We start from the raw sequence: 23,215 nt of genomic DNA on the forward strand, positions 1-23,215 counted from the left end.
TAATCTAACCAGCTTCTGTGTGCCCCATTGGGCATACATACTAAGCTCTTGCTGTTTAAAATTTAGAAAAACACAAAAATCTGATCCTAGATCATACACTACCTTGAATGCACCAGCTCTTTCCTTCTAGGTTTTATGTCTGACTCTGACCATCTCAAAACCCTCAAAAATTACATTGTATCTCATTAGTTGATATGGTTCTAAATATATTTATTTTATTGTTTAGATTTTTAACCTGCCCTTCCCTGCACACAGAGCTCAGGATGGTTCACAACAGATTTAAAATAGAATAAATAGAATAAAACAGTAAAATATACAGTGCAATAAATTAACAAGATACCAAGATGGCTCGGAGGTCTATAAAATGCCCAAGATTTAAAAAGGGCAGTGGGTGAGCACTCCCCATAATGATTGAATAAACTAGGTCAGAAGTGGGGGAGTCACGAGAAGCCAGAATGATGGGACATCCATCACCTCAACCAGAGGCCCAGCAAAACATCTCTGTTTTACAGGCCCCGTGGAACTGGAGCAGATCTGACAGAGTCTTGATCTCACTAAGGAGAGTGTTTCACCAGGCCAGAGCCAGGACCAAAAAGGCCCATTTAGTTAGTTAGTTAGTTAGGTATGTATGTATGTATGTATGTATGTATGTCTATTTATATTCCGCCCATTCCCAAATTGGGCTCAGGGCGGATTCCAACATATCAAACAGTGAAACCAATAATTACACTATTACAATAAAACAGTTAAACAATTAAAAACATTAAAAATTAAAACAGTTAAGCCAGTAACAGTGTGGATAGTTTGGACACTTAAATACACAGCCTGATGTCCAAAGATGCCAACTATATTGGCTCGATTTTCTCCTCAATCCAGATGGTAATCGGTATTGGTAGTCGGTGGTATCAGTGTTGTCAGTGTTGGGAGGCCAGTTAGATGGTATAGCAAGATAGAAGATATTGGATTTATATCGTGCCCTCCACTCCAAAGAGTCTCAGAGCGGCTCACAATCTCCTTTACCTTCCTCCCCCACAACAGACACCCTGTGAGGTGGGTGGGGCTAGAGAGGGCTCTCACAGCAGCTGCCCTTTCAAGGACAACCTCTACCAGAGCTATAGCTGACCCAAGGACATTCCAGCAGCTGCAAGTGGAGGAGTGGGGAATCAAACCCGGTTCTCCCAGATAAGAGTCCGCACACTTAACCCCTACACCAAACTGGCTCTCCAGATAAGGACGTCTGCCTGCCTCAGCCAAAGGCCTGGCGGAACAGCACCGTCTTACAGGCCCTCCAGAATGGCAACAGATCCGAGAGGGCCTGAACCTCTATGGGGAGCTGATTCCACCAGGTTGGGGCCAAGGCCGAAAAAGCCCTGGCCCTGGTTGAAGCAAGGCGAGCATCCCTTGGGTCAGCGATGGTCAGAAGATGTTTAGCGACTGATCATAATGGCCTCTGGGGCTCATATGGGAAGAGACGGTCCCTCAGGTATGCCAGTCCCAGGCCGCACAAGGCTTTGAACATCAATACTAATACTTTGAAGCGGATCCGATACTCGATTGGCAGCCAGTGCAGGCTGCGCAGCATCGGCCAACTGCTTGCTCGTAAAGGCGATTCAGTCAGCAAATGTGCTGCCGCATTCTGCACCAGCTGGAGTTTCCGGGTCAGCCGCAAGGGCAAGCCTACGTAGAGCGAGTTACAGTAGTCCAAACTAGAAGTGACTATTGCGTGGATCACTGTAGCTAAGTCCCAGGGAGCCAGATAGGGCGCTAGTTGTTTGGCCTGCTGCAGAAGGTAAAAGGCAGATTGTGCAACTGCTGTGGCCTGGGCCTCCATAGAGAGGGTGGCATCCAATATCATACCCAGACTCCTCAGCTTGGCACAAGAGACTCCTGAGCTGGCACAAGAGATGCACCATCCAAGGTGGGATGCCGAATGCCTGATCCTGGCTCCCCCCCACCCCCGACTCATATACAGGACCTCCGTCTTAGTAGGATTAAGCTTCAGCCGGCTCAGTTGCAACCAACCAGCCACTACTTCCAACGCCCTGGTTAGATGATCTGGGGCAGAGTCTGAGTGGCGGTTAAGGCTAAACGAATGTCCTTAGGGCTGGAAACCACCAGCAGCTGTTGTTCAGATGAGTCAGTGTAATGCTCTTTGAGGGACGTAGTGGGAGAGGTGGTACTGTAAATATGTAAGTCCCAGGCTGCTCAGGGATCTGAAAGTTAATACCAAAAACTTGAACTTATAATCAGTTCTGATAAGTTCAAAAACTTGAACTTATAATCAGTGCAAACATAAATGTAAATGCAAACGTTACAAAGTCTACAACATACAGTAACAATCTTTTTACAATGCATACACATTAGAAATCTATTAAAGCTCTTGAAAGTCTTCAAAACGACATACATTGATAGTTCATTGGGCTCTTAGAAACTTGGCTTTAACTTGTCTTACTCTCAAGATCTGATTGGAGTGAACATCTCAATATAAGTGGAAATTGTCTTAATATTTACTATGTGATATGCTCCTTATAGGGCTTTTGTACAACTCCATTTGGAAGGAACTATATAGTTCTGAATGGACTGTGCTTGGATTTCTATTGTATATGCATTGTGAAATTATTGTTACTTTATGTTGTAACATTTGCATTGATATTTATGTTAGCACTGATTATAAGTACAACAAACTATATACTACTGGGTATATAAAGCATGCTATAAGCAATACAAAAGGTGGCATCTTGTAAGATGTACTATGTGAACTGTGCAAAAATGTTAAATTATAAAGGTTATATTTAAAATATTTTTTCTGTCACCTCAAAACTTTGTTATATAGTTGGTATCTTTCAAGAGATTTGTATTTTTTTTATGGGCATTTTGTGTTCTCTAATCTTGACATACACCATGGTGCCTGGTATTTTTGTTAGACTCAGCACATATTACAAAACCTAAAATGATACAAACATTATTAAACAGTTAATAAACACTGCGAAAGGACTAGGATTAAAAAATTAGGACACAATGCAAACAACAAACTGTATACTACTGGGTATATAAACCCCATGGTGCAGAGTAGTAAGCTGCAGTACTGCAGTCCAAACTCTGCTCACGACCTAAGTTTGATCCCGGCGAAAGCTGGGTTCCGGTAGTTGGCTCAAGGTTGACTTAGCCTTCCATCCTTCCGAGGTCGGTAAAATGAGTACCCAGCTTGCTGGGGGGGAAGTGTAGGTGACTGGGGAAGGTAATGGCAAACCACCCCATAAAAAGTCTACCGTGAAAACATCGTGATGCAATGTCACTCCAAAGTTGGAAACAACTGGCGCTTGTACAGGGGATTACCTTTACTTTTATATAAACCATACAGAAGGTGGGATCTCGTAAGATGTACTTTTTCCTAAGAATTGTGCAAAAATGTTAAATAATAAAAGTTATATTTAAAATATTTTTCTGCCACCTCAAAACATATTTTTCAACTCATAATAGGGCTGCAATACAACTGAAGAAGAGCGATGTTTATGAATAAAATTTTGGTTTTGTCTTTGTAAACTTTTAGGCAAATTTTTCCCCATACTGCATTGCTTAAAATGTATAGGATGTATTATACTGCTTTTCTTTCCTTAATTGTGTTTCGTTTATTGGATCTGTTATGCTTATTTCATTGTTTTCTAATTGTGTCATCCAGCTTTATTTACTGTACATATTTTACTGTTCTTATTGTATCATTTTATAATTCTTAAAACTGCCTTGAGTCTCAATGAGAATGACAAATGAGGTAAGGAAATGAATCAAGTCTTTTTTATGTATACTTTTTAAAAAATAGTCCAAGTCATACAGGCAAAGTTGTATTCCAGAATTGGAAGCTGAGCAAAATCAGAGAACTGAAGGTTTTCTATTTAATTCATTTCTTTGGAACTTTGACATGAAAAGCTGGATGTGCAAAAGAGTTGTGACAACAGGACATAGCCATGTGGAGCAATATTTGTCTGAGAGTGAAACTGGACATACATTCTTGAATCAGAAGAGGTAGTACATAAGAACATAAGAGAAGCCATGTTGGATCAGGCCAATGGCCCATCCAGTACAACACTTTGTGTCACACAGTGGCCAAGAAAAATTTTTTATATATATATATATATACACATACACATACATACATACACACACACACACACTGTGGCTAATAGCCAGTGATGGACCTCTGCTCCATATTTTTATCTAACCCCCTCTTGAAGCTGTCTATGCTTGTAGCCGCCACCACCTCCTGTGGCAGTGAATTCCACATGTTAATCACCCTTTGGGTGAAGAAGTACTTCCTTTTATCCGTTTTAACCTGACCGCTCAGCAATTTCATCAAATGCCCACGAGTTCTTGTATTGTGAGAAAGGGAGAAAAGTATTTCTTTCTCTACTTTCTCCATCCCATGCCTTATCTTGTAAACCTCTATCGTGTCACCCCGCAGTCGACGTTTCTCCAAGCTCCAAGCGTTTTAACCTTTCTTCATAGGGAAAGTGTTCCAACCCTTTATTCATTCTAGTTGCCCTTTTCTGGACTTTTTCCAGTGCTATAATATCCTTTTTGAGGTGCGGTGACCAGAATTGCACACAGTATTCCAAATGAGACCGCACCATCGATTTATACAGGGGCATTATGATACTGGCTGATTTGTTTTCAGTTCCCTTCCTAATAATTCCCAGCATGGCATTGACCGTTTTTATTGCAATCGCACACTGTCTTGACATTTTCAGTGAGTTATCTAACACGACCCCAAGATCTCTCTCTTCGTCAGTCTCTGCCAGTTCACACCTCATCAACTTGTATTTGTAGCTGGGATTCTTGGCCCCAATGTACATTACTTTCCACTTGGCCACATTGAACCTCATCTGCCATGTTGACGCCCACTCACCCAGCCTCAACAGATCCCTTTGGTTCTCACCACCCTGAACAATTTAGTGTCATCTGCAAACTTGGCCACTTCACTGCTCACTCCCAACTCCAAATCATTTATGAACAAGTTAAAGAGCATGGGACCCAGTACTGAGCCCTGCGGCACCCCACTGCTTACCGTCCTCCATCGCAAAGACTGCCCATTTATACTCACTCTCTGCTTCCTATTAATTAGCTAGTTTTTGATCCACAAGAGGACCTGTCCTTTTACTCCATTACTCTCGAGCTTTCTAAGGAGCCTTTAATGAGGAACTTTATCAAAAGCTTTCTGGAAGTCAAGGTAAACAACATCTATTGGGTCTCCTTTGTCCACATGTTTATTCACCCCCTCAAAGAAATGCAACAGGTTAGTGAGGCAAGATCTTCCCTTACAAAACCCATGCTGAGTCTTCCTCAATAACCTGTGTTCATCAATGTGCCTACTCATTCTGTCCTTGATAATGGTTTCTACCAACTTCCCCAGTATTGAAGTCAGACTGACTGGCCTGTAATTTCCCGGATCTCCTCTGGAGCCCTTTTTAAAAATGGGGGTGACATTTGCTACCTTCCAGTCCTCAGGAACGGAGGCAGATTTCAATGAAAGATTACATATTTTTGTTAGAAGATCCACAAGTTCAACTTTTAGTTCTTTCAGAACTCTTGGATGTATGCCATCTGGACCTGGTGACGTATTAGTTTTTAATTCGTCTATCAGTTCTAGGACCTCCTCTCTTGTCATCTCAATCTGACTCAGGTCTTTCAACACCCCTTCCAAAATTAGTGATTCTGGAGCAGGCAAACACTTCTCGTCTTCCACAGTGAAGATGGAGGCAAAAAATGCATTCAGCTTCTCAACCATTTCCCTATCCTCTTTCAGTAATCCTTTGAGCCCTTGGTCATCCAACGGCCCCACTGCTTCCCTGTCTGGTTTCCTGCTTCTAATATATTTGAAGAAATTTTTATTGTTGGTCTTTATGTTTTTTGCAATATGCTCCTCATAGTCCCTTTTTGCCTGCCTGATCACAGTCTTGCATTTGATTTGCCACAGCCTGTGTTCCCTTTTATTAATCTCACTTGGACTAGTTTTCCACTGCTTAAATGAATCCTTCTTACCTTTTACAGCTTCCATTACTTTGTTTGTTAACCATGCAGGCCTTTTCTTATACCTGTTTGTGCCTTTCCTAACTTGTGGTGTATATTTTATCTGAGCTTCTTGGATTGTAGTTTTAAATAGCCTTCAAGCTTCCCCAAGGGTTTTGACTGTATTTACCTTTCCTTTCAGTTTCCTCTTCACATGCCTCCTCATCTCAGAAAATTTACCCCTTTTAAAGTTAAACGTGGTTGTGCCGGTCTTTTGGGGCAACTCTCTATTTATGGTGAAATCAATAACGTTATGGTCACTGCTCCCAAGCGGTGCGATCACTTTTACATCTCTCACCAAGTCTTGGGCATTACTTAGGACCAAATCCAGGATCGCCCCACCCCTGGTAGGTTCTGAGACCATCTGCTCCATAGCACAGTCATTGAGAGCATCAAGAAACTCAATCTCTTTCTCTCGACCAGAGCACATATTGACCCAATCAATCTGCGGGTAGTTAAAATCACCTATTACAACACAGTTTTTACGTTTAGCCACTATTTTTAATCCTTCCATCATATTATAATCATCCTCTATCTTTTGATTTGGTGGGCGATAACAAACTCCCATAGTTAAATTTCCTTTTGGGCCCTCTATTTCAACCCAAAGCATTTCTAGAAGGGAATCTAATTCTCTGACCTCAGTCTTACTGGACCGTATACCCTCTCTGACATACAGAGCCACCCACCTCCAACCCTTCCCTCCCTATCCTTCCGATATAATATATCCAGGAATCACTGTGTCCCACTGATTCTCCTCCAAGTTTCTGAAATTCCCACAATGTCTGTTTTCCCCCAACACTAAGCATTCCAACTCACCAATTTTACTTCAAACACTTCTAGCATTTGCATACAAACATCTATAATTTCCCAGGCAAGCTAGGCCCGCAACCTTCCTCCTGCCGCTTCAAGACTTTGGCAGACACTCCATACTGTTTGTCACCATCTCAATGGACAACTCTGATCCATTACCCAGTAGAAAAGTAACAGCTAACCCTTCATCTCTTTGAGATGAGTCCTCCCGAACCAGAGACATTTCATCTCCTGTCGGCTTTCCCCCAAGATTTAGTTTAAAAACTACTCTGCCACCTTTTTGATTTTAAGCGCCAGCAGCCTGGTTTCATCTGGGGACAAGTGGAGACCCTCTCTTTTGTACAGCTCTTGCTTGTTCCAGAAAGCATCCCAGTGCCTAACAAACTTAAACCGTTCCTCCTTACACCATCGTCTCATCCACACATTGAGACTTCTAATTTGTGCCTGTCTCTCCTGCCCTGCACATGGAACAGGTAGCACTTCTGAGAAGGCTACCTTGGAGGTCCTGGCCTTAAGTCTCCCACCTAGCAGCCTAAATTTTTCCTCCAGGACCTCACGACTGCATTTCCCCACATCGTTGGTGCCAACATGCACCACGACTACTGGCTCCTCCCCAGCACTGTCTATCAGCCTATCTACTACACAAGTAATGTCTGCTACCTTCGCACCAGGCAGGCAAGTCACCATACAGTCAGTACGTGGTTTTGCCACCCAGCTGTCTACTTGCCTAAGGATCGAATCACCAAGACCCCTCTCTCCCCGCCCAGGGATGGTTCCTTGGCATGAAAGGATTCCCGCTCACCAACTGAAGAAGAGGTCCCTTCTGAGGGGGCATTCCCCTTATCCTCAGCACGGTGCCATGTTCCTTCTCGACCCTCATGCTCCCTGGCAGCAATGGGGCTGCCATGTTCAGAGCGGGGCTCATCTAGTATACCCCCGAGAGTCTTCCCCGAGTGCCTAAATGACTGCTTCTGCTTCTCCAGGTCAGTCACCTCAAGGGTATGAACTTGTTCCTTGAGGACCAGGAGCTCCTTGCATTGAGCACACACCCAAGACTTCTGTCCTGTGGGCAGATAGTCATACATGTGACACTCAGTGCAAAACACTGGAAAGCCCCCACCCCCCTGCTGGCATTCTACCTTCATGATAGCTTTTTTCAAAAATATACAGTCCCCTTTAAATCCTCTTTGTTTATGTTGCTCCTCTTCTGGAGGGTCAACTTACCTTATTGGGAGCACAAGGAAATTAGGGATCTGGGTTCCTGGTCTTTACAGAGCCCCCAGGCTAAGAGCCACAGGCCAAGAGCCCTTTAGCTCTCACCAAAGGCTCAAGCCTCTGGCAAGGCACAGCTTAACAAAGCAAAGAGGGTGGGGAACACAGCCACTCCTAATCAATCATCACCAATCACCTTCAATCACCTTCACCTTCAGCCCACTCAACCAAACAAACAGCAGTTCCCTAGCAACCACAACTCAGAATTTTCAGCAGTCACACAAACTCAGAAATTCTCAGTAACTTCCCCAGCTGTCTCAGCTTATCTCAGAGTTTCTCTGCTCTCTCTCAGACCTAGTAGTAGAATGGTGGACTAGGATATTTGTTTCAAGGTCAAAAAATGAGTGTTTAGACTACTTCTACCACACTTTAGAATAGTTTCAGAGGACAGCCGTGTTGGTCTTCAGTAGAACAGCTAAATTTGAGTCCAGTAGCACCAAGTATCTGATAAAGGGAGTTTTGAATCTAGAAATCTCATACACTGCAAATATTGTTGGCCTCTAAGGTGCTAGTGGTCTGGTATCTAGCAGCACACTTTAGAATCTGTCAGATTTGGACCTGAATCTTTTATTTCCTATAGATCACTGAGAGGGACTGTGTAAAAGGACAGCTGAATGGGCAGCTTTCTACTTGGAAACTTAGGCTGTATAATGGCAAAACAATGAAGAGAATCTTGTAACTTTTGAAAAGCTGGAAGTGTGATCTTGATAAGAAAGTGCATTAGCAGGTACCAGTATCTCTCCTGTATATGTGCAACAGCAGGACAAATGATGGTTCATTGGGGCCATTTCAGATTGGAAAAATGGCACAAGACTAAATGGTCCTCATCAGCATAGGATCGCTGTGCAACTAATTTTTTTTAAACCCCGTTATAGCTCTATTCATAGAACTCCCAATATCTCATCTGGCTTGGCCCTAAGTGGTCTGCATAAATGATAAAAAAGTTTTCATCCTTTTTGTTCCTGGATTATCCTTTGTTAGTGACATGTGCAAAGTAGTCTTAATATTCTCAAAGTGATCTGTTAATATATTTTAATGCCAATGTTATTTTAAAAAATTGAACACTAGGGAGGTTCTTTTTATAAGAAGTGTAGTTATAATCATAATACTGATGACAGAAACAGCACATTCCTATTCCATCTGTCAGTACTTTCTGTACAAAGATGTGACGCACAAGAGTTCTGATAAATGTCCTGGTGCGTAGGAGCTTGCACTTACCAGAAGGTTGAACTGTGCTACGGAGGAGAGCGCCAGCAATACCCTTGTGGTGTTGCTAGGTCTGCTAGAGAGGCCCATGTCATACCTACTGCCACAGTGGCTAAGTGATTAGCATATAGAACTCTCTTTTCCCAAATTGTTTGCTTAGAGCATAACAAAGGCTCAAGTTATTACTTGGTCTGGTAAGGCTCATTTTGTTTTTTGTAATGCTATCCTGTAAAGTTTTGGTAAGAAATAATGGAAATTTCAGTGTGTATCACAGTTTGTAATCATAGATATCTAAAGTCATCTGTCATATATGAGAAGTCAGCATAGACTGATCTGAGTAGCTATGGAGGGGAAGAGTTTGCTTTTTTAACAGAAAATGAAAGGAACAGTACTGTAGTTATATCTTGTGTATAGAGAAATCAATTGAATTGAGGGAGCTTTGATTCAGAGTAATGCATGCATTATATCTTTAGTTAATGGCATGACATTAATGAAAGTAGATTACCTCCATGAATAGGAATTACCTACTATGGAATTCCAACAAAACTTGATTAGGTTACATCTTTGTATTTCATCCTTCTCAGTCATGAAACTCAGAATGCCAATAAAACATTACAGAAATCCTGGCAAAATATGCAATCTACTATTTATTTTGATTTTATTTATTATTTGATTTCTAAAGATCCCATTGACAAAACACAAAAATAATGGTTAATTCTTAGTTGTATAAGGCTAATTACGCAATGTACAGTTGTGTGATAATTTGCACAGCTATTCATGCAAAATGTAAGTATAAAACAATGTGTAAAGTAGCGGTTTGATGCATGTAAGTATAGAATAAATCAAAGACAAGATTTGAAATGCAGGTTTGAAATGAGTGGGGAGGTAGAAAAATAGAATAAATTCTAACAAATCTCACTACTTGCTGGTTTTGGTAGGGGACAATAGACTGTATGTCCTGAGTCAAATTGGCTTCTGCAGGCTTTAAAGGCTACTGTGTCCCTTGGAGTGAGTGGGTTAGATCCTAGGACACAGACCTAATTCATTAAAAATGTATTATGTAGTTTGGCCGTGTGAGAACCAGTTGCCATAAGAATCTGGGAGCTGGGAAGTGCCAAGCTGAAAGCAGGGACCTTAGTGCTATGGTGAAGGATAACTTATGGGGGAAGTTAAAACACACTGTGTATTATGATACACAACACTCAGCAGTTTAGTCTAAGTAAAATTGGATAAATTAATCATAAACAGAAGGGAATGGAAAAAATAGCAGAAAGGGAGAAGATAAAATCTTCAGGGGCATATGCAAAGTAGAGTTTAAAAATCAAATTTAAGACCAGAATCTGTGTGTGTTTGTGTGTGACTGTACAGGAAGCTTCCACTGCTCCTGATGTGTCAATTTGTATTGTGGATAAATGAAGAAACAAGACATGTTGTTCATGGATAATAATGAGAGCTAGTGTAGTGCTGTAGTTAAGAGCAAGAGACTCTTATCTGGAGAAAAAATAGGGTTGTCAACCCCCAGGTCCCAGTGGTGGCTCCCCTGCATTTGGGGGCTTCAGTTCATCCCCTAAACAGGGACATCACCACATGATGCCCCCAATTCAGTGACATCACTGATGTCATGATTTCACTTCTGGGTGATGTCATTGTGTCAGGGATGTTACAGTGTTCCTCCCATCCCTGGAACGCCCCCCAAAGTCTCCCATTGCGACAGCAAGGGGACCTGGCAACCCTAAGAACCAGGTTTGATTCCCCACTCATCCAAATGAAGTTTACTGGGTGACTTCTGGCCAGACACAGTTCTCTCAGAACTCTCTCAGCCCCACCTACCTCTCAAAGTGCCTGTTGTGGGGAGAGGAAAGGAGGGGAATTGTAAGCCACTTTGAGACTCCTTAAGGTAGAGAAAAGTGGGCTGTAAAAACCCACACTTCTTCTAATAACCATGCTCAAGACTCTGAAACCTTAGTGGGACAGTGTTTGAAAACATTCATTTGTATGGATAGCAAATAGGAATTTTTGTGTTGTAGGACAAGGCAGGTGAAAGTTGTTTTTCTCTCCCTGTTATAGGTGAAGGACGGCACCTAAGAGAGATTTCTGTTGACTGCATTATGTCTGTATTGTATCTGAAAACTTGTATTAACAAAGTGGATGTGTACACATTTATTAAAAGTGTATTATTACATTGCCATGCATTTTCATAGTTCTTGTTGGGGAGCTTGTATGTATTTCTGATGTTTTCATTTGCTGTTTTCTGAAATCAGATGTATCTCTAGCTAGCAATATCCAAGTGTTCTTTTTTTAAAAAAAAATGCTACTTGGTCCATGGATTTACATTAATAATGAACAAAGCAGCAAGAAACATCTCCCCCCCCCCAAAAAAAAAGATAAATAAAATATCAGGATCATGTTTTTTTTCCACATCTGCTCCTTCACACTGACACCACAACTAAAGATTCTGTTAATTTAGTCTGTAATACTTGATGTTTTATGTAATACAGTTTGCATCAAATTGATATATGATCATTTCAAACCATTCCTTTATACACTTTTACATTGCCCTGCTTTTCTGAATACCATTACATTCTCTCTTACAAAGTATACAGGTTGCTTCTTTTTTTGCATAACAGTAATCTTCGGTTTTATACGGTTGTAATGCACTTCATTCATCATACAAGGCATTAGGCTTGACATTTGTACATTTGCAGGCATTATTACCTTATAAAATAAAGTTAGTGTATTTTCTTTTTGCCATATTATATTGAACAGTATAATTTACACAAAGAATGGTAGTGATGGTGGAAACTAAGCGCTGTCAAGTCACAGCTGACTTATGGCAACTCGTAGGGTTTTCAAGGCATGAGATATTCAGAGATGGTTTGTTATTGCCTTGCTCCACATCACAACCCTGATGCTCCTTGGAGGTCTCCCATCCAAATACTAGCAAAGGTTAACCCTGCTTAGCATCCAAGATCTGGTGAAATTAGGCTTGCCTGTACTCTCCAGGTCAAGGCACACAAAGAGTAACATAGACTATAGAATGCTACTACACTCCTTTTTGGAATGTTGTTGGAAAAGTTAGCTCTGAGATTGTATTCTTTATCCAGAAATAGTTGGATTCATCTGGGTTAACTGCAGCATCATAGATAGCCCGTCAGTGGTTTGGTATTAGCCAATGGCAGAAAGTAGGTTCAAACAGCTGTACAGGAGCTAAAGCAAAAGAAATGGAAAATCAGTCATCTGGAAGAATAAAACTGTAAACAATCAAAATGTAAATTAGACTTCCAATATATTTCTAACGCAATAAGTTGCTTCTCAAGAGTCATTTTAAGTTCAGATGTAGAATATTTCTGTGTGTGAATTTACACTTTTAATATATAAGTGGACCTTGAGAAGAGAATCGTTGTACTCAAAATACATCCAAACGTTTATGTACAATTTTCCTCTTCCAGAATCTCCAGTTAATGGTAGTTGAATTCTCCTTTTGTGATTTTGAGTGTAAGTTTTGTCATTCTGATTGAAATGCACATAGTAGTGCAGTCGAGAGAGAAAGTAAATATAACTGTGGAAGAGGTGAAGAAGCTGTCATCTGGCTCATGCATAAAGGAGAGAAAACTGCATGCATGGAGAACCATTGGGTAGGGCTCCAAATATGGCAAACAGAAGAGGACAATCTGTATCCTGAAGCCATCACACAGTGGAGCATAGTGAATTTTATAAAATGCTGGTGTGGCACACTGTGACTTGACTGCATTGTGAAACTACATTGTCAGAGTTTCCTGCTTTGCCTAATTTGGTCAAAAGCTATATCACTGTTTGTCCATGAAGCAGTGATGGCTTGTAACATGGATGTTATTTTCTTTGAGAGAAGGCATATCAATTTTTTTGTTGTTAAGAACAAAACTGCAACAATAGGTTCCAAGTGGTATCTATAGGGCAGGGGGTGGGGAAACTTTTTTCTGCCAAGGGCCATTTGGATATTTACAACATCATGTGTGGACCATACAAAATCATCAGCTTAAAAAACAGTGCTCCGCTGAGGAGGAATAATTCAGGCCAGCAACATTAATGCAACTAATTGTTTTTCTATTTGAAGTCATGTGGGGAGAGCCTAATTTGGTGTGCGTGCACACATACACACACCAGCCTGCTACCCTAGGCAAATAATAAGTAAAATAAAGAAATGGGGAAAAGAAAGGGAAATAAACAAATAAAGAAAGGGGGGAGAAAGGGGAATAAAGGAAAATAAAGAAATGGGGAGAAGAAAGGTAAATAAACGGAAATAAAGAAATGGGGGAAGAAAGGGAAATGAAAGGAGAGGAAGAAACAGGAAGAAAAGGAAATAAAGAGGGGGAAGAAAGGGAGAGAATGGAAAATAAAGAAATGGGAAGAAATTGAAAGAAAGGGGAAAAGGGGGGGAAAGGGGAAATAAAGAAATGGGACAAAGAAAGGGAAATAAAGAAATGTGGGGAGGAAATGAAAAGAAAGGAAAATAAAGAAAGGGAGAAAAAAGGGGAATAAAGGGAAATAAAGAAAGGGGGAAGAAAGGCGAATAAAAAGAAATAAAGAAATAGGGGGAAAGAGGAAGAAAGAGATAAAGAAATGGGGGTGGAGAAAGGGAAATTAAGGGAAACAAAGACATATGGGGGAAACTTACCTGAATTGTGACAGTGACTTTTCCAGGCCCTGCAGCAATCCTGGCTTGCCAGCCAGGCCCCAAGGAGGCCGCTGTGCAGCATGGCTGGGCTCCAGGATCCCTGCCGGCCAGCCAGGCCCCAGGGAGACCGCTGCACAGCGTGGCTGGGCTCCATGATCCTTGCTGGCCAGCTAGGCCCCAGGGAGGCTGCCACATGTCTCAGCTAAGCCCAGCAATCCCTGAGGGCCAGACCAAGTGATCTCGTTCCCCATCCCTGCTCTAGGGTCATCAGTTTTCTCAGGATTTTTCTCCTTATATGCTTGCTCCACTTGGAGATAAAGGCTTGGATCTTGCAGCATCATTCCCTTCGCACTTCTCTCTCTAGCCATTTCAGAGCATTCCTTCACTGCAATGCTCACTTCTCCTAGTAGCACTTCTGCCATGTGTAAAGGCTACTTGAAAAACATTGATGTTGAGCTGGCAGAAGTGTTACCAGTAAAAAAGGCAATGTGCCATTTTGGAAGAAAACTTCCACTTTGGCCAGAGAATGTCATAGGATCCAAGCTAGTAATTGGTAGTGGGGCAATCATCCAAAAGCGACTGTTTCAGCTGATGACTAAGAACCTGAAATTGTGAATTTGTTAGTTTCTGTCAACAAAACTTTTTATAGATTTGTAAAGGTCCAAAATGGTTTGGGCAGTACTGCAGTCACATTTTATTTGAACAGTTGCTACTTTTTAATCTCCTAGTTCAGATGTCTGACCAAGAGTCTAATTCAACATTTGCCTATGCTGGTTAATTTTTTAAACAATAAATTTTAAAATGTCACATAATACTGAGTATATATGGTTCTGCTAATGGGAAGGATAATATTTGAAATTATGTTGAAGTTTCTCTCCTAAATCTGAAGCCTATTCATTTACTGATCATTGTGTGTCAGGTGGTTTACCTTCTGTTGCTTTCCAGGAGAGAAATTAAAGAAGTGCTCCAACTATAAAATATTATTGGCCCTAAATTTAGATCTTTGTTCTATACAGATGCAGCAGTGATACAATGCTGTTGTTTTGTGCAGATTTCATATCAGTTTTCCGCTCAAATGTATGTACCACAAGCCTTCACAACCTGCAATCAGCAAAGCCAAATACAGCTCTCCAGCAAATGTATTATAGCTTACCAGGTGACTGACAGGTGTACTTTCTAGGCATGCAGCAAAAGTTAAAAGTTTAGTGAGCCACTACAGTGCTACTGCAGTGGATTCAGCTTGGTGCATGACATATTTGCAGACCTAGTCAACTTGTGTATTTGTGCGGCATATTTTGATTCTGAAAATGGTTATAGTAGTTAGCTACAAGGTTCTTGAGATCCACCTGGACCATAATCTTATACCCTTAATGTAGATTTATAATCTGTTTTACAGAATCAGGAATACTGTGTAAATTAGTGTAACAAGAAAGGACCTTATTTTCACAACACTCTTTTATGCCATGTACAGAACTGCACATGCAAGAGCTAAAGCCGATGCTGCTGACCAGGCTGGCCAGTCTGCCCGTCAAGAGTGTGACATTGCCAGAGCAGTCGCCAGAGAACTTTCCCCAACTTTTTACCAACCAGGTAATGTTCGTGATGCTTGACTGACTTGTGTAGAAATGGTGTTTTCTGTTTCATTATGAGTTTGTCAATCTATATATAAACAGCATAGACAAGGAGTGGCCAAACTGTGACTTGGGAGCCGCATGTGGCTCTGTCACACACATTGCATGGTTCTTGAAGCCCCCACCACCCTATCGACTGGCTTGGAGAATGCATTTAAAATTAAGGTTGCTTTCTTTCCTCCTCTTCCTCGCCCTATCTATTGGTCCTCCTTCCTTCCTTCCTTCCTTCCTTCCTTCCTTCCTTCCTTCCTTCCTTCCTTCCTTCCTTGCAGCTCTCAAAAATCTGACATCCATGTCTTCAGGCTTTCAAACACCTAACGTTTGTTCTATGTGGCTTTTATGTTAAACCAGTTTAGCCACCACCACTGAAGGATTTTCAAAGTAAGAGATAACAGAGATGTTTTGCCATTGCCTGCCTCTGTGTAACAACCCTGAATTTCCTTCATGGTTTCCCATCTAAGCTGTTTAGCTTTCCTTCCTCTTAATAATAGAGAGTTATGGTGGAGATGAATTTTAGTTAGGTACTGCTGTCTGTTGCTTGTGCCCTTTGTTATACTAAAGGTGAAACTGACAGAGATTTAACAGAAAAGTATGCCCCTTCAGGAATAATCGGTGGCGTCTTTTTCACTGCAGATTGCCACATATTGTTTATGAAGTGCTTGAGATGCTTCAGCTACAGAATATTATAGCAAAGAGCTGTTCCACTGAAATAAGTACATATTTAGTTCTCACAGTTCGGTTGTTTGTTTGAACTATCGAAGAATAAAGTACAAATTTCAGCTTTTGAGAAGTAATTAATTGCACAATGGGCGTTTTCGCACTGACCTTCAAGTAGCGCGACCACCCTCTTCACACCGGAGGATCTGCCCGGATTTCGCACAAGAAGCGCCGGCGCACCCAAAAGAGCCGGCTACTTCCGTCGCGAAACCCGCTCAAACGGAAACCGCCAAGAAGCAGGAAAACGTTTGAGCGGGTTTCGCGACGGAAGTAGCCGGCTCTTTTGGGTGCGCCGGCGCTTCTTGTGCGAAATCCGGGCAGATCCTCCGGTGTGAAGAGGGTGGTCGCGCCACTTGAAGGTCAGTGCGAAAACGCCCAATATGTCATAATTAAGCAGAAGTGTGGATTTAAAACATGTAGCTATAGTGTTGAAGTGTACAGCTGCTCTCACCTAAGGACAACATATCCCACTGGTGCAATACATCATTCAGCAGCTAAATAGAATGGCAGGATTCAACCCATTTATTTAATTTTTATAAGTGCACATGTTTCTACATTATAAAATGTGAGATTTTATTAGATAAAAATTACCAGGCTTGTGTAGAATCAGAGAAAATATATTTATTTACTTTGTTTATACCTTGTCTTTTTACTCATTGGGGATCCAAGCAGCTGTCCTCCATTTTTCCTCATAACAACCCTGCTATGTGTGGCTCATGTTTCCATGGTACAGTGGGGAACAGCAGAAACAATTTCATATTTAAGCATTGATATGGACTCATTTTAGAGGCTTTGTTCATTGGCACTTGTGGCAAACACTTATTTAGATTTGCAGCTATATAATACGTACACTCATGTATCTCTGTAGTTCATGCAGCTTTTTGCCCAAGAAATATCTGTCATAATCTTTCTCAAAGGGTTTTACTTAATAAATAAATAAGAAGAATGGCAGATTTATACCCTGCCCTTCTCTCTGAATCAAATACTCAGAGCGGCTTACAATCTCCTATATCTTCTCCCCCCACAACAGACACCCTGCGACGTGGGTGGGGCTGAGAGGGCTCTCACAGCAGCTGCCCTTTCAAGGACAACCTTTGTCAGAGCTATGGCTAACCCAAGGCCATTCCAGCAGCTGGAAATGGAGGAGTGGGGAATCAAACCCAGTTCTCCCAGATAAGAGTCCACACACTTAACCACTACATCAAACCACTACACCAAATACATAAATACCCCACTTCAGGAACACCAATGAGGCTAACAAATTAATAACATACATAATAAAAGCACACTTTAAAAAGCTCTTGGAACCAAAAACAAACACATCTTTAAAACAACTAAAACCAACACTAAAATGCCAAAACATAAAAACAACAATTAAAACATAGGGCAAGAAGCAGGGATCACTGAGGGAACACCAAACAAAAGCTATTCAATGGTTGGCAGAACACAGTGACAAGGAGATACAAGAGTCTCCTTAGGGACAAAGATACAGAATCTCCCTGGGGAGAGAGTTACAGAGGTTTTGGTGCTACAACCATGAAGGTCCTCTCCCAGGATGCCTCCTCACCTAATGTCAGAAGGTGGGGTCACCCAAAGTGGTATCTCATTTTGAGATACCAGTTTGGTGTAGTGGTTAAGTGTGCAGACTCTTAATCCAGGAGTACCGGGTTTGATTCCCCACTCCTCCACTTGCAGCTGCTGGACCTTAGCCATAGCTCTTACAGAGCTGTCCTTGAAAGAGCAGCTTCTAGGAGAGCTCTCCCAGCCCCACCCACCTCACTGGGTGTTTGTTGTGGGAGAAGAAGACAAAGGAGATTGTAATTCGCTCTGAGATTCTGATTCAGAGAGAAGGGCAGGGTATAAATTTATAGTCTTCTTCTCATAAGAAGAGTGCAGTGGTTGAGTAGATTCATAAGCTCCTTTAGTTATGGTGTTACCAAGCCATATAGAGCTTTAAGGGTCAAACAACAGAACTTTCTGTTGAGTGCAGAAACAGATCAGGAGCCAATGTAGATGTGCCAAGCCTGGAGTGATGTGTTCCCTATGATTTACTCTAGTCAGCATCTTGGCTGCAGCATTCTCCACCAAATGCTTGTAACTTCTGCCATAGTTGCCACCTGCTTATCCTGAAGTAGGCATGGGTCCAGGAGCACTCCCAAATCACAAGCCTGTTTCTTCAATGAGAGTGCAACCCCATTCAGAATAGGTAACACTTTAACAACAGATTAGACTTTTTGATTACCAGTAGCACTTTTTTTTTTACCAAGATTTCACTTCTGATTATTAGCCTACATCCAGCCCATAACTGTCTCCAAGCATTGGTGGAGAGTTTCTACATCCTGCATGGGATCAGCAGAAAGCGCAAGATAGAACTGAGTGTTATCCACATATTGGTGACAATCCAGTGCCACATCAGATTATACTAAGGGCACAAAGCTGCATTTTGTGATGTATAGCCTTTAGTGAGAAAACCGAGGTTTGTCAGAAGCATGTTCTGCTCTAGCTAAAAGCAAGAGAGACTCCACCAATGCATGAGCATCCAAAGTCCACTGATGTCCTGTTGTCCTTTAACATGCACTGTCTTGAACACATTAAGTATCATACAAAGCACTATTTGTTTTATTTCTTTATTAAACCTATATCCCACCCTACCCCACAAATACGCTCAGGGTGGCATACATCATATAAAATAGCAATAAATACTGATAATATAAAAACAAACAATTTGAACAATCAAAACAGGTGACACTAAAACCACTAACAATCCAGCATCTCTAGTAGCATTTTAAATAGATGCTTTAAAGCCATTTTAAGCAGATGGTGGTAGGTACCCTGATATACAACAGTGCCCCATAGGTAATAAACAGAATCTGAAAGGCACTAGGCAGGTACGAGACACAGGGGAGGCCAAGATGGTTCAACATCCACGGCCTCAACCAAAGGCCTGGCAGAACAGCTGTGTCTTACAGGCAATGTTCCCTCTAAGCTGAGTTAGCGTGAGCTAGCTCACAAATTTTTAGCCTTCAGCTCACACATTTTTGTCTTAGCTCAGGAAGGATGACCCCAGAACACAATAATCGATGCAGTAGCTCACAACTTTAATGCCAGCAGCTCACAAAGTAGATTTTTGCTCACAAGACTCTGCAGCTTAAAGGGAACATTGCTTACAGACCCTGTGAAACTGTAATAGGTCCCATAGAGCTCTGATCTCAGGTAGGAGCATGTTCTACCAGGCCAGGGCCAGAGCCCAAAAAGCCCTGGGCCTGGTCAAGGCTAAGCAGACATCTCTCGGGCGAGGGATTACCAGGAGCTGCTGATCTGCAGAGCACAAGGTTCTCTGGGGCACATATGGAAAGAGATATGCTGGTGCCAGGCCACATAGGGCTTTGAAGGTCAATACCATAACTTTGAACTAGATTCAGTATTCAATTGGCAGCCAGTGTAGTTGCCATCAGCAGGCATGCTGCCGCATTCTGTGCTAGCTGCAGTTTCCGAATCAGGTTCAAAGGTAGCCCCACGTTGTAATCCAGACTGTAAGTGACCATGGCATGGATCACTGTAGCAAACTCCTAAGAGGTGATTTAATAATCATGCTCCCGAATTTCCCCTGTCCTTATTTTAAAGTAAAAAGTAGTCCCCTGTGCAAGCACCAGTGGTTTCCAACCCTGGGGTGACATTGCATCATGACGTTTTCACGGCAGACTTTTTGTTATAGGGTGGTTTGCCGTTTCCTTCCCCAGTCATCTACACTTTCCCCCCCACCCTGACCTCAGAAGGATGGAAGGCTGAGTCAAACTTGAGCTGGCTACCTGAACCCAGCTTCCACCAGGATTGAACAGAATTCGTTTAAAAATATTGTTTTCTGACCCTTTTGAAAAATACAGTGAACAATTTTTGTAGTCTTTTCTATGAGACTATGTATGTAATATTCTTTTTCTTTCAGAAACAAAGTCTTCAAGAAAAACATTACATATAATGTAATTGATAGTACTTTCCCATCCTTCCTCTACTAGTCCTTTGAAACAAGCATCCACCTAGGACCAAGAGAATTAGAAGTTTCTGTATAGGAACATTAACAGAACATGTTCTGCATCTTTATTATAAGTCTCTGTTTATAACTGGCATAAATATTTGTTTTTCACTGAAGCCTTGTCTGTGAAAAGGGTTCTTGTGTTCTATTCACTGAGCTTCATTTGTTTATTTTAAAGACATATCTTTTTTTGTGTGACATCCAGAATGTTCCTTTGTTTGATGAGAGCTTTTTCCTCTGTGTGTGTTCTTAGGTTATGTGGTGACAAAGATATGATACACAGTCCTATTGCTTTTGCATTCCGTCAGTATTTTCATGATATTCTTTAATTCACACTACTCAAGTAATCAGTGCATAACCTTTTAATGTTTCTGTGGCATGTTTGAAAAACAGGTAGAAGAAACAAATAGTTCATGTGAGATTCAGGTTATTTAAACAGGTGTTTGTCAGGAAAACTACACATCTGTAAAATTGAAACATCTGGAACTGTAATTACAGGAAATAAACTCTCTAGTTCTCAGTTTGCTCTGTCACCAGAAAAGCTTTGAGGATGAAAGAGGCCTACCTTGCTCAGATAGGGGTTTTTTTCAGATGTTGAGAAAGGTGCTATCACAAAATGGCTATTAAGAGAGGCAGGATCAATCACAAAAATGGCTGTTGCAGAATGTTGATATGTTACAAACTATCCAGCTGTGAGGAGTCTAGCTATTTCTAAATGGCCACTCTGTAAAGATTGACTGTGGTACCTCCTGGGGTCTTCTGAAGTACTTCCAGTTCCAGTGATGTGAATGAAATCTAGGCCAGGCAATTAAGGAAGAAGCAAGTGGAAGCAACTGTTTTTGGATCACTGCTTTGTATTATTTTTATATGAGAGGATAAATAATAATTGTATTTATGGTGGAAAGTGTGGTCAAGTTGCAGCCAAGCTGATGTATGGTGACCCCATAAGGTTTTCAAAGCAAGTGACAAACAGGTGGTTTGCCACTGCTTTCCTCAGCTCAGCAACCCTTGACTTCCTTGGTAGCCTTCCACCAAGTACTCAGCAGGGTCAACTCTGCTTAACTTCTAAGATTAGGCTAGCTTGGGCTACATAGGTCAGGATACTTGATTTACAAGATGCCTGAAACTATTTCCTTCTAATAATAATAGAGGGGAAATCTCTAGAAGTGGAAAATAAATTTTTAAAAAGAATAGAGCCACATTTCCGCCAAAGGACAAGTAGGGGTAAAAAGAATCAAAAAGTTAAAAAAAAAAAAAAGCGGAATAAGTTTTTTCAAATATCTCTGTTACTGTTTCTAGCATATACTCTTCTTCAGGATTTTTTTAAAGCAGAAAGTATTTCCAGTAGCATTACTAGCTATAAAGTGTCATCGTTTTTGATTTATTTATTTTTTAAAAAAACTTCTTCAAGGTTATCTTGAACAGGCATCCCAGTACTTCTTTCTCCAGTCTGCCTGCATGCCAGCAGACATAATGGTGTAAAATGCCAACAGTACAGGGAGGTCTGTGTTCTGTTATTGTAGATTGTGTGTGCCCTTTTTAAAATCCCTTTTTACCTAACAAAATAAAGCATTGGTTTTTCTTAGCTGATACATTTTTACTGCAGTGATACCTATACTTTTGAGTCTCTCTCTGGTTATTCACCTAGTCAGAATTGTTTACATCCAGCATATAAAAAATCAAAATGATAAAACTATCTCATGTTAAATGAATAAAACCAAAAGACAGATATTTGAAAACACTTAACAACAGGCCATAATTAGCATAATCATCTTAGATATAATAAAAGTTGAACGTGTTGGCTCGATCCTCAATTTTTATTGGAAGTTGTCGTAGGCTTGCCAATCCCCAGGTCCCAGAGGTGGTTCTCCCACTTTCCCAGGCTCCTTCCCACTCCCAGTCAACTGGCCAGGGGGCGGGGGGAGAAGCCTCGCTCCCACAGCCACCATGTGCCTTTCCACCTCCGGAGGCTTCAGACTCCACTTGGAAAGGCTTCCTCTTGGGATGGTGTGTCTGTGTCTTTAAGGCTGAATGGGGGCAGGGGGATCAGGCAGAACAAAATGGCTGCTCCCAGTGGCTGTGAAAGCAGTCCAGACCCTGTTGGTTGCATAATCTTTTCAGAGGTCGTTTGCATAGGAAAGGTAAACTTGAACCTTTGGTTGCTCTGTGTTACTTTGAAGAAGTTAGAAGTTCAGCAACTCGTGAGCAGAGATGTCAATCCCCAGGTGGGAGCAGGCCCTCCCCACTTCAGAGTCGTCAGACACAGGGGGGGAGGGAAATGTCTGCTGAGCACTTCATTATTCCCTATGGCAATCGATTTCAATAGGGTATAATGGAGAATTGATCTGGGGGTATCTGGGGCTCTGGAGGGGCTGTATTTTGAGGTAGAGGCACCAAATTTTCTGCAGAGCATCTGATGACTCTCCTCAGAATGCTCTCCAAGTTTCACAAAGATTGGACCAGAGTGTCCAATTCTATGAGCCTCAAAATAAGGTGCCCCTGTCCATTATTTTTTTAGTGGGGAAGGCATTTAAAAGGTGTGTGGTTTAAATGTGATTGCCAGAACTCCCTTTGGAGTTCAATTGTGCTTGTCACAACTTTGCTTATGGCTCCACTCCCAAAGTCTCTTGGCTCCACCCCCAAAGTCCCCAGATATTTCTTGGATTGCCTTTGGCAACCCTACATTGTGGCTACCACAGGTGTGGGCTTACACTCTGCTTGTTACTACTCCCCCCTGTCTTGCTGAGACCCACCTACTGCCGGCCCTGTCAGGCCAGAACCCCATCAGTCAGCCTCTGACCTCTGATGAAGACAGTTGTCTGCTGAGATGTTCTC

The 23,215-nt window shown here is 41.6% G+C and overlaps 1 protein-coding gene across 2 annotated transcripts in view; it reads left to right on the top strand.

The window, feature by feature from the left end:
* JPH1 (junctophilin 1) overlaps positions 1–23,215 on the top strand; it is a 105,436-nt gene that overhangs the window by 61,095 nt on the left and 21,126 nt on the right. For both annotated transcript variants that reach the window (XM_060243626.1, XM_060243627.1), the window contains exon 3: positions 15,474–15,592. In XM_060243626.1, coding sequence (XP_060099609.1) covers positions 15,474–15,592 — 119 coding nt within the window. The remainder of the gene's footprint in view (positions 1–15,473; positions 15,593–23,215) is intronic.

Source organism: Heteronotia binoei, chromosome 7 (genome assembly GCF_032191835.1).
Source record: "Heteronotia binoei isolate CCM8104 ecotype False Entrance Well chromosome 7, APGP_CSIRO_Hbin_v1, whole genome shotgun sequence".
Taxonomy (NCBI): Eukaryota; Metazoa; Chordata; class Lepidosauria; order Squamata; family Gekkonidae; genus Heteronotia; species Heteronotia binoei.